A 12,713-nucleotide genomic window follows, 5' to 3' on the forward strand; every position below is an offset into this window, starting at 1 on the left:
TGAGTGTGTGTGTCTGTGTGGGGTATGTGTGTGAGGGTGTGTGTGTGTGTCTGTGTGGGGTGTATGTGTTTGTCTGTGTAGGGTGTGTGTGTCTGTGTGTGTCTGTGTGGGGTGAGTGAGTGTGTGTTGGGGGGTGTCTGTGTGAGTGTGTGGGGTGTGTGGGAGGTGTGAGTGTTTGTTTGGGGGTGTCTGTGTGATTGTGTGTGTTAGTGAGTGAGTGTGTGTTGGGGGGTGTCTGTGTGAGTGTGTGGGGTGTGTGGGAGGTGTGAGTGTTTGTGTGGGGGTGTCTGTGTGATTGTGTGTGTTAGTGAGTGAGTGTGTGTTGGGGGGTGTCTGTGTGAGTGTGTGGGGTGTGTGGGAGGTGTGAGTGTTTGTGTGGGGGTGTCTGTGTGATTGTGTGTGTTAGTGAGTGAGTGTGTGTTGGGGGGTGTCTGTGTGAGTGTGTGGGGTGTGTGGGAGGTGTGAGTGTTTGTTTGGGGGTGTCTGTGTGATTGTGTGTGTTAGTGAGTGAGTGTGTGTTGGGGGGTGTCTGTGTGAGTGTGTGGGGTGTGTGGGAGGTGTGAGTGTTTGTGTGGGGGTGTCTGTGTGATTGTGTGTGTTAGTGAGTGAGTGAGTGAGTGTGTGTGTGTGTGTGAGAGAGAGAGAGAGAGAGAGAGAGACAGCTGTCTTGGGATTTTCCTTCCAAGTGGACTTTCCTTCCAAAGGCTGGACATACCTTTGCCGTTTCCGCTGTCTCGGCGAATACCGGATGATCTGTCCGGTTTCTGATTCTAAATGGAAGACCCTTGGGAAAAGTTGATGAGCAGAGAGACCTGGGAGTTGGGTCCATTGTACAGGTGGCTGCACAGGTGGATAGAGTGGTCAAGAAGGCATGTGGAATGCTTGCCTTCATTGGACGGGGTATAAGAGCTGGCAGGTCATGTTAAAATTGTACAAGATGTTGATTCGGCAGCATTTAGAATATTGTGTACAGTTCTGGTGGCCACGTTACCAAAAGGATGTGGGCGCTTTGGAGAGGGTGCAGAGAAGGTTTACGAGGATGTTGCCTGGTATGGAAGGTACTAGCTATGAAGAGAGGTTGAGTAGGTTAGGATTGTTTTCATTAGAAAAACGGGATTGGTGGGGGGACCTGATTGAGGTTTACAAAACCATGAAGGATATAGACAGGGTGGATAGAAACAAGCTTTTTCCCAGGGTGAGGGATTCAGTAACAAGAGGTCCAGCTTTCAAAGTGAGAGGTGAAAAGTTTAAGGAGTATATACGCGGCAAATACTTCACACCGAGGTGGTAGAGGTAGGCATGGGAGATTCATTTAAGATGCGTCAGGACAGATGCGTGGGTGGGTGGGGAGCAGAGGGATACAGATGCTTAGGAATTGGGCGACAGGTTTAGACAGTGGATTTGGATCGGCTCAGGCTTGGAGGGCAGAAGGGGCTGTTCCTGGGCTGTCAATTTTCTTTGTTCGTTCCTTTTTAGTGGGCGGCACGGTGGCACAGTGGTTAGCACTGCTGCCTCACAGCGTCAGAGACCCGGGTTCAATTCCCGCCTCAGGCGACTGACTGTGTGGAGTTTTCACGTTCTCCCCGTGTCTGTGTGGGTTTCCTCCGGGTGCTCCGGTTTCCTCCCACAGTCCAAAGATGTGCAGGTCAGGTGAATTGGCCATGCTAAATTGCCCGTAGTGTTAGGTAAGGGGTAAATGTAGATGTAGGGGTATGGGTGGGTTACGCTTCGGCGGGGCGGTGTGGACTTGTTGGGCCGAAGGGCCTGTTTCCATACTGTAAGTAATCTAATCTAATCTAATCTTAACTTTCCTCTCGCGGCTTCCTCAGCCATTACGGAGGGTCGTTACAAACAGCCCCCGTGGCTGTGGGTCTGGAGTCACGTGTAGGCCAAACTGGGTAAAGATGGCAAATTTCCTTCCCGTGGTGGATGCTTTCAGAATTGATCACTTTTAATCCCACTTGTATTAATGAGTTGAAATTGAGGAGCTGCTGGTCATTGCAGCGTTCACCACTACTCGGAGAAAGTGAGGACGGTAGGTGCTGGAGAGTGTGGTGCTGGAAAAGCACAGCAGGTCAGGGCTTGCTGGAGGGGTAATGCCCGAATCGTCGACTCTCCTGCTCCTCGGGCGCTGCCTGACCTGCTGTGCTTTTCCAGCACCACACTCTCTGTATTAGCCTCTACTGCTGGACGACCAGCCCATGACTATGCCTCTGCTCCCCCCCCCAGCCCCAAGTCCTTGGCTGGACATCCCCTTCTCGTCCTGGAACCATCTCAATTGATTCCTTCACATCCTGTGATGGATGGAGGGTGTATTGCTCCCTGTAGGACGGGCGCTGGGAGATTAACCAGTGACCACGCGAGCAAACTGGGCCATTTCCAGCTGGTTAATGCAACAACAACACTGCATTTGCAGTGCACCTAAAGAACAATCTCAAATTTGACACACTAAGGGGATGCAATGGGCTGATGATGCAAAACTCTGTCAAAAAAAGCGAGTTTCAAGGAACATCTGAAAGGAGTGGGGGGGGGGGGGGGCAAGGGAATTCCAGAGGTTAAAGGTTAAGCCAGCTGGAGGCATGATGACTGATGCTGGACCGATGGAAATGGGCAAGAGGCTGGGATTGGAGGACTGCAGGTATTTCGGAGGTCTGTGTGGGCTGGAGGTGCTTATGGAGAGAGGGCCGGGAGTGAGGTATTTGAAAACAAGGATGAGGACTTTGAAACTGAGGCCTACGCAGGCTGGAAGCCCACTGGGGGCGGGGGTGAATGTGCGAGTGAGGTTTGGCGTGAGGTCGTGAGACGAGAGAGTAGAGTTTGCTGGGAATGGGGAGAGTTTTACCTGTGAGGAACAGATGCAGAGGGCAGGCAGTAAGGATGTGTGCAGAGTGGTGAGGGACCTGGAGAGGGTGGAAAGGAAAAGTTGCATTTCCTCACGAGGCAGGTCAGTAAGTTGACAGCGAAGACGGGAAGTAACCGGTGGAAGGGTTGTGAGAGTCTGGAACTCAAAAGACTGCCAACTCACAGCCTCTCTTGAAGGCTCAGGATTAGAGATATTATAACAATAGATGAGCTCTCCAGAGAACTGGGTGTGAGCTTGAAAATGAGGGATTTCTGGTTAATCGCAGGAACACCGCTCCGGATTAATGAAATGTCTGTTGATACCAGGTGCTGGAATCCCCACCCTTAACCACTGCCCTCATATTCTGTTAGTGTCTCTACAGTTATTGGGTCCTGTTACTGAATGTGCCATGAGCCAGTGCTGTGTGTCCTGTCAATATCTCCGAGTGCTGCTGCTAATTGTCCCTTCTCTCTGTCAGATGAGGTGGGAGCTCTTGTGTTTGACATCGGCTCGTACACTGTGAGAGCTGGCTACGCTGGAGAGGACTGCCCCAAGGTACACGATTGTCGCTCGTTTCTTTTCACTTCCTGTTGTATCTTACCTGCACCCGTTCCCACTAACTTCCGCTGCCTCTCTCTCTCTCTCTCTCTCTCTGCTACTACCTGGCAGTTACCTGTTCTACAGTGCCCAAACTCTTGCTGCTTCTGAAATGCCCACACACTTATCGAACCAAAAGAGTGCAGAGAGAAAGATGGAATTATCAAGTCATACAGACGTACAGCACAGAAACAGACCCTTCAGTCCAACGTATCCATGCTAACCAGAAATCCAAATTAATCTAGTCCCATTTGCCAGCACTTGGTCCATATCCCTCCAAACCCTTCCTATTCATATACCCATCCAAATGCCTCTTAAATGTTGTAATTGTACCAGCCTCCACCACTTCCTCTGGCAGCTCATTCCATACACGTACCACCCTCTGTGTGAAAACGTTGCCCCTTAGGTCTCTTTTATATCTTTCCCTTCTCAAATTAAACCTATGCCCTCTTTTTTGGACTCCCCTATCCTGGGGAAAAGACTTTGTCTATTTATCCTATCCATGTCCCTCATGATTTTATAAACATCTATAAGGTCACCCCTCAGCCTCCGACGCTCCAGGGAAAACAGCCCCAGCCTGTTCAGCCTCTCCCTGTAGCTCAAATCCTCCAACCCTGGCAACGTCCTTGTAAGTCTTTTCTGAACCCTTTCGAGTTTCACAACATCTTTCCGATAGGAAGGAGACCAGAATTACATGCAATATTCCAACAGTGGCCTAACCAATGTCCTGTACAGCCGCAACATGGCCTCCCAACTCCTGTACTCAATACTCTGACCAATAAAGGAAAGCATACCAAACGCCTTCTTCACTATCCTATCTACCTGCGACTCCACTTTCAAGGAGCTATGAACCTGCACTCCAAGGTCCCTTTGTTCAGCAACACTCCCTAGGACCTTACCATTAAGTGTATAAGTCCTGCTAAGATTTGCTTTCCCAAAATGCAGCACCTCACATTTATCTGAATTAAACTCCATCTGCCACTTCTCAGCCCAATGGTCCATCTGATCAAGGTCCTGCTGTAATCTGATTTAACCTCCTTCACTGTCCGCCTATAAGAATGAGCGTAAGAACTTTACCCGTGACAAACGGTCAAATAAACTGGGATTGGATTCTTAGGAACAGGGGCTGAGAGCAGATTTAGTTGTCAGGTATACAGTCATGGGGGACCTAATAGGAAAGATATATAGCAGTCAGATCAGTAACCAGGCAGCAGAGATTTGTAATTGGAAGAGTTAGAGGGGGAGGTCAAGAAGAAATAGTTTTTGCCCTGACAGGTTTACAGCAGATGTGAGGAAATCCCAGAGGGTGGCAGTCATCTGGAACTCATTGCCTGTGAGGGTCGTTTACAAGAGCCCATCTGAATATTCTTAATGTCAAGGCTGTGGGCCCAGTGCTGGGAAATGGGATCGGAATAGTTAGGTGGTTACCTCAGACAGGCATTGACTCGCTGGGCCAAAGGGCGTTTTTTTCTCTGCTGTAGATCTCCACAACTCAACATGGATTTGATGGGGACAGTGTAGAGGGAGCTTTACTCTGTGTCAAACCCTGTACAGTCCCTGTGCTGGGAGTGTTTGATGGGAAACAGTGTAGAGGAAGCTTTACTCTGTATCTAACCCTGTGCTGTCCCTGTCCTGGGAGTGTTTGCTGGGGGACAGTGTAGAGGGAGCTTTACTCTGTATCTAACCCTGTGCTGTCCCTGTCCTGGGAGTGTTTGATGGGGGACAGTGTAGAGGGAGTTTTACTCTGTATCTAACCCCATGCTGTCCCTGTCCTGGGAGTGTTTGATGGGAGACAGTGTAGAGGGAGTTTTAACCTGTATCTAACCCTGTGCTGTCCCTGTCCTGGGAGTATTTGATGGGGGAGTGTAGAGAAAGCTTTACTCTGTATCTAACCCTGTGCTGTCCCTGTCCTGGGAGTGTTTGATGGAAGACAGTGTAGAGGGAGTTTTACCCTGTATCTAACCCTGTGCTGTCCCTGTCCCGGGGAGTGTTTGATGGGGGGACAGTGTAGAGGGAGCTTTACTCTGTATCTAACCCCGTGCTGTCCCTGTCCTGGGAGTGTTTGATGGGGGACAGTGTAGAGGGAGCTTTACTCTGTATCTAACCCCATGCTGTCCCTGTCCTGGGAGTGTTTGATGGGGGACAGTGTAGAGGGAGCTTTACTCATTGTGTGTCATTGAAATTTCCTCCTTAGGTCTTGCGTCCATCCATAGTTCCAACCCAACCCTTCCCCTTCCTGACCGGGTGTGGGTCACCCTCTGTCACACCCTTTCACTTCAAAGTTGTCCACGTGTACCTTGTCCTTTCTCGGTGTGATTTCACTCCCGGAGTGGGTGGGTGGGTGGGGGGGGAGGTGAAACTGAAGCAAGCCTTTTGTTTTTCCCTCGTCCCGAGGTCTCTGCTGATTCCTGTTTTCCCAGGCGGACTTCCCGACCACCGTGGGACTCATTAACCACGATGAGGCGGTTATGGAGATCGATGGAGAGAAGGACGCGAAGTCAGGGAAGACATACTACATTGACACTAACTCCCTGCACGTGCCCAGAGAGGGTGTGGAGGTTATCTCTCCTCTGAAGAATGCAATGAGTGAGTGACTGTTTCGGAGGTGAGGTTGGGGGAGGGGGGGAATGCTGTAGACCCGAATGTGACCCAATATGCTGTGCCACTCTCCCACCTGAGACCCAGCCACTTCCTGGGGCGGGCCACAGGGTTCAGCATGGTCCTTGTTCATGGCTAGGCCCAGCCATTGAGCTTCAGCCAGCTATTCCTCTATGGAGGCCGCCACAGTTTGAATCTAGCCGCACCCACCGAGGCCTGTGCAAGTGGATTGACAATTCAGAGCTGGTGCGATGGCCCTGACCAAACCCCGTCAAAATATACTTCGAAGATGGCCTTCAATCCTGAGTGTTCCTTACTTTAAAGGCAAGTGCCAGGTGTTTTGTACTGCATTCAATTCAATTGGTTAAACTCTCCAGCACTAACCAAAACATATTTTATTCATGCACGCTAGTTAAAAGCAAGAAGACATTGGAATAAATTAACTCTGTTGGAAAACTGAACAGAATAATAGATTATTTAACTACTAAACAGTAATTTTTCCAATAGTAATATCCCATAAACTTACCCTTGGCAAAAGGCAAAAATCAGTAAAATGGATTGTTTCACAGGCAAGTCTCTAGTCCAGGAGGAAAACATCAAGAGAAAACTCAGAGAGAGAGAGTAGCAGGGAGAGATGTACAGCAGCTTCTAAACCCAGCTTCAAGACCCTAGCAACTGCAACTGAAAAACTAAAAATCCTGGTTGGTGGGGAAGCGTCACCCACCCAGTCAGGCTGCTTCTATTGTTCCAACTTTTTAAAAAAAAACAAGGCCTCACAAACTGTTTCGTTTATTGGCTCTGAGTAGACCTTTCAGCATCTTTCTCTTAACCTTTCTTCATAAAGAAAACCAGGAAAAAATCTACCTCTTCATGCTATAGTATGGTTTTTAAGCTGCCATTTTAAGCCACTGCAGTCTTTGGGGTATAGGGACACTTGCACAGTGTTGTTAGGGAGGGAGTCCCAGGATTCTGACCCAGCAACGCTGAAGGAACGGTGATATATTTCCAAGTCAGGATGGCATGTGGCTTGCAGGGTGCAGTATCCTGTGTCCTTCTCATCCTGAGTCAGTTAACACTGTGATAACAAGCAAATAATCTGTTTTCTTTGTACGTTGCTTGTTATAGAGTCACAGAAGTAGACCGTTCAGCCCAACCAGTCCGTGCCGACCATAATCCCAAACTAAATCAGTCCCACCTGCCTGCTCCTGGCCCACACCCCTCCAAACCTTTCCTCTTCATGTATCCATCCAAATGTCTTTTAAATGTTGTAACTGGACCTGCACCCACCACTTCCTCTGGCAGCTCATTCCACACACTGACCACTCTCTCTCTCTCTCTGTGTAAAAACGTTGTCCCTCATGCCCTTTGTAAATGCTGCTTCGCTCACCTTAAAATTGTGTCCCCTTGTCCTGAAATCCCACACCATTGGGAAAAGTCCCTTAACTGGGCCCCTCATGACTTTATAAGATCACTCCTCAACCTCCTACGCTCCAGGGATAAAAGTCTCAGCCTCTCCTTCTGACTCCTCCATTCCCGGCAACAACCTCGTTACAGAGGAGGATGGGAGGTGACTTAATTGAGACATATACAATAATCAGAGGGTGAGACAGGGTGGACAGTGAGAGCTTTTTTCCTCGGATGATGATGGTTAGCAGGAGGGGACCTAGCGTTAAATTGAGGGGTGATAGATATAGGACAGGTGTCAGAGGTAGTTTCTTTACTCAGAATGCCCTGCCTGCAACAGTAGTAGATTTGCCAACTTTAAGGGCATTTCAATGGGCATTGGATAGGCATATGGATGACCATGGAATAGTTTAGGTTAGTTGGGCTTCAGATTGGTTCCACAGGTCGGCGCAACATCAAGGGCTGTGTAATGCACTGTCACGTTCTATGTTCTAACAAGATCTTTTCTGAACCCTCTCCAACTTAATAATAATATAACCGCACACTTTACCTCAGAAGTGACGTCACCAAAAAAGGCCTCTGAGTTTCTCAGGAGTAATGCCATGGCCTCCGAGAGCGCAGAAGGGGCATTAGTTAAATGTCTCACTGGAAACACAGCACCTCAGTACTGCACTGGAACCTGCACTGCACAGTACTGCCTTGGGTTTTACATGCCTGGAGTCGGACTTGAACCGGGGACCTCGCGATGCAGAGGTTCGAGTGCTCCCAACTGAACCGCTCCTGCCTTCCTCTGGGGAGAGGTGAAAAACCAGGCCAAAGAGGACATAGGAACGCGGGTAGGCCAATCTGCCCCTTGAGCCTGTTCCACCATTTAATAAGATCATGGCTACACTGTGAGCTTATTCCATCTACCTCCCTTTAGCCTGTATCTTTTAACACCTTTGTTTCATCACAAGAAGCTGGTTTGTAATTAATGTAGATGGCAAATGGAATATTGTCCTCCATTGCTAAGGGGATGGAGTTTAAAAGCAGGGAGGTTATGCTGTAGCTGTACAGGCCGCACCTGGAGTACTGTGTGCAGTTTTGGTCTCCTTACTTGAGGAAGGATGTCCTGGTTCTGGAGGGGGTGTAGAGGGGGTTCACTCGGTTAATTCTGGAGTTGAGGGAGTTGGTTTATGAGGAGGGATTGAGTAGATTGGGACTATATTCATTGGAATTGAGAAGAACGAGGGGCGATCGTATAGAAATATATAAAATGCTGAAAGGAATAGATAATATAGGAGCAGGGAGGCTGTTTCCATTGGTGTGTGAAACTAGAACGAGGGGGGCATGGCCTCCAAATAAAAGGGGGAGCAGATTTAGGACTAAATTGAGGAGGAATGTCTTCACCCAAAAGGTTGTGAATCTGTGGAATTCTCTACCCAGGGAAGCGGTTGAGGCTACCTCATCGAAGGCAAAGAGAGAGAGAGATATTTGAACAGTAAAGGGATTAAGGGTTACTGAGAGTGGGTGGGTCAGTGGAGCCCAGGTCAGGAAAAGGTCAGCCACGATCTTACTGAATGAACGAGGGGTCATTCCAATGAATATAGTCCCAATCTACTCAACCTCTCCTCATAAGCCAACCCCCCTCAACTCCAGAATTAACCGAGTGAACCCCCTCTGCACCCCCTCCAGAACCAGGACATCCTTTCTCACATAAAGAGACCAAAACTGCACACAGTACTCCAGGTGCGGCCTGTACAGCTACAGCATAACCTCCCTGCTTTTCAACTCCATCCCCTTAGCAATGGAGGACAATATTCCATTTGCCTTCTACATTAATTACAAACCAGCTTCTTCTACTCCTGCTCCTGGTTCTTGTGTATTATTATCTATCTCAGATTTAAAACTAACAACTGATCTCGCATCCACTGATGTCTGTGAGGCTGAATTGCAAACATAGATTCCCTACAGTGCGGAAGCAGGCCATTCGGGCCATCAAGTCCACACTAACCCTTTGAAGAGCATCCCAACCAGACCAACCCCATTTATCCTCTAAACCTGCATTCCCATGGATAATCCAGTCTAACCTACACATCCCTGGGCACTATGGGTAATTTAGCATGGCCAGTCCACCCTAACCTACACATCCCTTGACACTGTGGGACAATTTAGCACGGCCAATCCACCCTAACCTACACATCCCTGGGCACTATGGGTAATTTAGCATGGCCAATCCACCCTAACCTACACATCCCTGGGTACTATGGGTAATTTAGCATGGCCAGCCCACCCTAACCTACACATCCCTTGACACTGTGGGACAATTTAGCACGGCCAATCCACCCGAACCTACACATCCCTGGGCACTATGGGTAATTTAGCATGGCCAATCCACCCTAACCTACACATCCGTGGGCACTATGGGTAATTTAGCACGGCCAATCCACCCTAACTTGCACATCCCTGTACACTATGGGAGAATTTAGCATGGCCAATCCACCCTAACCTGCACATCTCTGAGCACTATGGAACAATTTAGCACAGCCAATCCACCCTAACCTACACATCCCTTGACACTGTGGGACAATTTAGCACGGCCAATCCACCCTAACCTGCACATCTCTGAGCACTATGGAACAATTTAGCACAGCCAATCCACCCTAACCTACACATCCCTTGACACTGTGGGACAATTTAGCACGGCCAATCCACCCTAACCTGCACATCTCTGAGCACTATGGAACAATTTAGCACAGCCAATCCACCCTAACCTGCACATCCCTGGACACTATGGGACAATTTAGCACGGCCAATCCACCCTAACCTGCACATCCCTGGACACTATGGGACAATTTAGCACGACCAATCCACCCTAACGTTCACACCTTTGGACTGTGGGAGGAAACCGGAGCACCCGGAGGAAACCCACACAGACACGGGGAGAGAGTGCAAACTCCACACGGACAGTTGCCCGAGGGTGGAATCGAACCTGTGAGGCAGCAGTGCTAACCACTGACCCACCATGCTGCCCCCCCTCGAGGAATGCTTTCAAACATCTCTCCTGAATTGGACTATGCCTCCAGTTCCGGAATCTTGATTTCCTCCGGCTCCTCTTGTTAATGTTTGGAAAACCTCAATCAGACCACCCCTTAACCTTCCAAATTCGCGAACAAACAAACCTAATTTGCATAATCTCTGTTCATAATTTAACCGCGAGAATCCAGGGATCATTCTTAGGAAATCCATGTTGTACTGCCTCCGAGGCCAATATATCCTTCCCAATGTGGACATTTTACAGGTGCCCACAATGTAATCTGCTGCTATAAGGGCTGGTATCCCTTCTGAAATCAAAAAGGTAAAATTGTTATTCAGTGAATTGGTCAGAGCATTGAATACAGGACACTGGTTAAGCCACTTTTGGAATGTTGCGTGCAATTCTGGCCTCCCTCCTATAGGAAGGAAATTGTGAAACTTGAAAGGGATCAGAAATAAATTTACAAAGAAATCGCCGGGTTTGTAGGGTTTGAGCTACAGGGAGAGGTTGAATAGGCTGGGCCTGTTTTCCCTGGAGCGTTGGAGGCTGAGGGGTGACCCTTATAGAGGTCAAGAGGGGCATGGATAGGGTGAATAAGACAAGGTCTTTTCCCTGGGGTCGGGGAGCTCAGAACTAGAGGGCATAGGTTTAGGGTGAGAGGGGAAAGATATAAAAGAGACCTAAGGGGCGTCTTTTTCACACAGAGGGTGGTACGTGTATGGAACGAGCTGCCAGAGGAAGTGGTGGAGGCTGGTACAATTACAACATTTAAAAGGCATTTGGATGGGTATATGAATAGGAAGGGTTTGGAGGGATATGGGCTGGGTGCTGGCAAATGGGACTAGATTAGGTTAGGATATTTGGTCGGCATGGATGAGTTAGGCCGAAGGGTCTGCTTCCGTGCTGTACACCTAACTGACTGACTGTTTGCTTACTGCAAGTTCCTCTTTATCCTCTTGTTCTGTCTTTCACCTATCTCTATCTTCACCCTCCATCCCTGAGCTTTATTCAAGTCTTCCTTTTGTGTAGTTTTTCACTCTTCCTCCCTCTGTTTCATCATGATCTAGAGACGCCGGTGTTGGACTGGTGTGGACAACTTAAAAATCACACAACACCAGGTTAGAGTCCAACTGGTTTATTTGGAAGCACTAGCTTTCGGAGCGCTGCTCCTTCATCAGGTGGTTGTGGAGTATAAGATTGTAAGACACAGAACTTATAGCAAAGGTTACAATGTGATGTAACTGAAATTACACATTGAAAAAGACCTGAATTGTTTGTGAAGTCTCTCATCTTTTAGAATGAACATGTTCGTTTCAGTTCTTTTATATGTAAATCGCAAAACTTTTTTTTAAAAGTTACATTCTCGAGTGAACTTTAACAACTGGTGTCATGTCGACCCAGATAATGTATTGAAGGTGTTAGCTCCCTGTGTGAGACTGTCTGTGCCACATTGGTCAGACTGATTCTAATCTCAAAACCGGATTTACAGAAACTTACATGGATTCATGCAGTTTTTGAGCAATGTACAATGTAATTCTGTACGTACAAATTCACCCCACAAACTTATATGCGTGTTTGGGGGGAGGGAGTTGTTGGGGGTGGGCGTGGTTATGAGTGTCTGTGAAAAGGTGTGTGTATGTGTGAGTGTAAAGGGATTTAAGTCTGTGAGAGGGTGTGTATGGGAGTATATGTGTGTCTCTATGTATGTGTGTGCATGTCTGTATGTCTGGGTGTGTGTGGGAGTGTGTGTGAGTATATGTGTGTGTGTGAGTGTCTGTGTGTGTGTGTGTGAGTGAGTGTCTGTATGTGTGTGTGTGAGGTGTCTGTATGTGTGTGTATGGGAGTGTGTGTGTCTGTATGTGTGTGTGGGAGTGTGTATGTATGTATGTGTGTGTGTGTGTTGTGTATGTGTGTGTGTGTTGTGTGTCTGTCTCGTGTGTGTGTGTGTGTGTCTGTATGTATGTATGCTTGTGCGTCTGTGTGTATGTGTAGTGCAGTGGGGTCACCTGTAGTGTGATATGAACCCAAGGTCCCAGTTGAGGCCCTCCCCATGGGTACCGAACTTGGCTATCAGCCTCTGCTGACAGAACAATACCATACAACCTTGTCACGATAGATGCTCCAAGATGTGTCAGAATGTCGACACGGATACCATCATTGTGCGTGGGGAACACCTCCCACCATGTATGTGGCAGGTACTCATGGGACTCAGCCAACGTTGTCTATCTCATACGCTGCAGGCAAGGGTGCCCTGAG

General features: G+C 48.4%; 1 protein-coding gene across 1 annotated transcript in view; it reads left to right on the forward strand.

Moving 5' to 3' along the window:
• Positions 1–3,320: 3,320 nt before the first annotated feature.
• LOC140492687 (actin-like protein 6B) overlaps positions 3,321–12,713 on the forward strand; it is a gene marked incomplete at its 5' end in the record, with an annotated part of 59,885 nt that continues 50,492 nt past the window's right edge. The window contains 2 exons of the mRNA XM_072591715.1: positions 3,321–3,397; positions 5,860–6,025. Coding sequence (XP_072447816.1) covers positions 3,321–3,397; positions 5,860–6,025 — 243 coding nt within the window. The remainder of the gene's footprint in view (positions 3,398–5,859; positions 6,026–12,713) is intronic.

Source organism: Chiloscyllium punctatum, chromosome 21 (genome assembly GCF_047496795.1).
Source record: "Chiloscyllium punctatum isolate Juve2018m chromosome 21, sChiPun1.3, whole genome shotgun sequence".
Classification (NCBI taxonomy): Eukaryota; Metazoa; Chordata; class Chondrichthyes; order Orectolobiformes; family Hemiscylliidae; genus Chiloscyllium; species Chiloscyllium punctatum.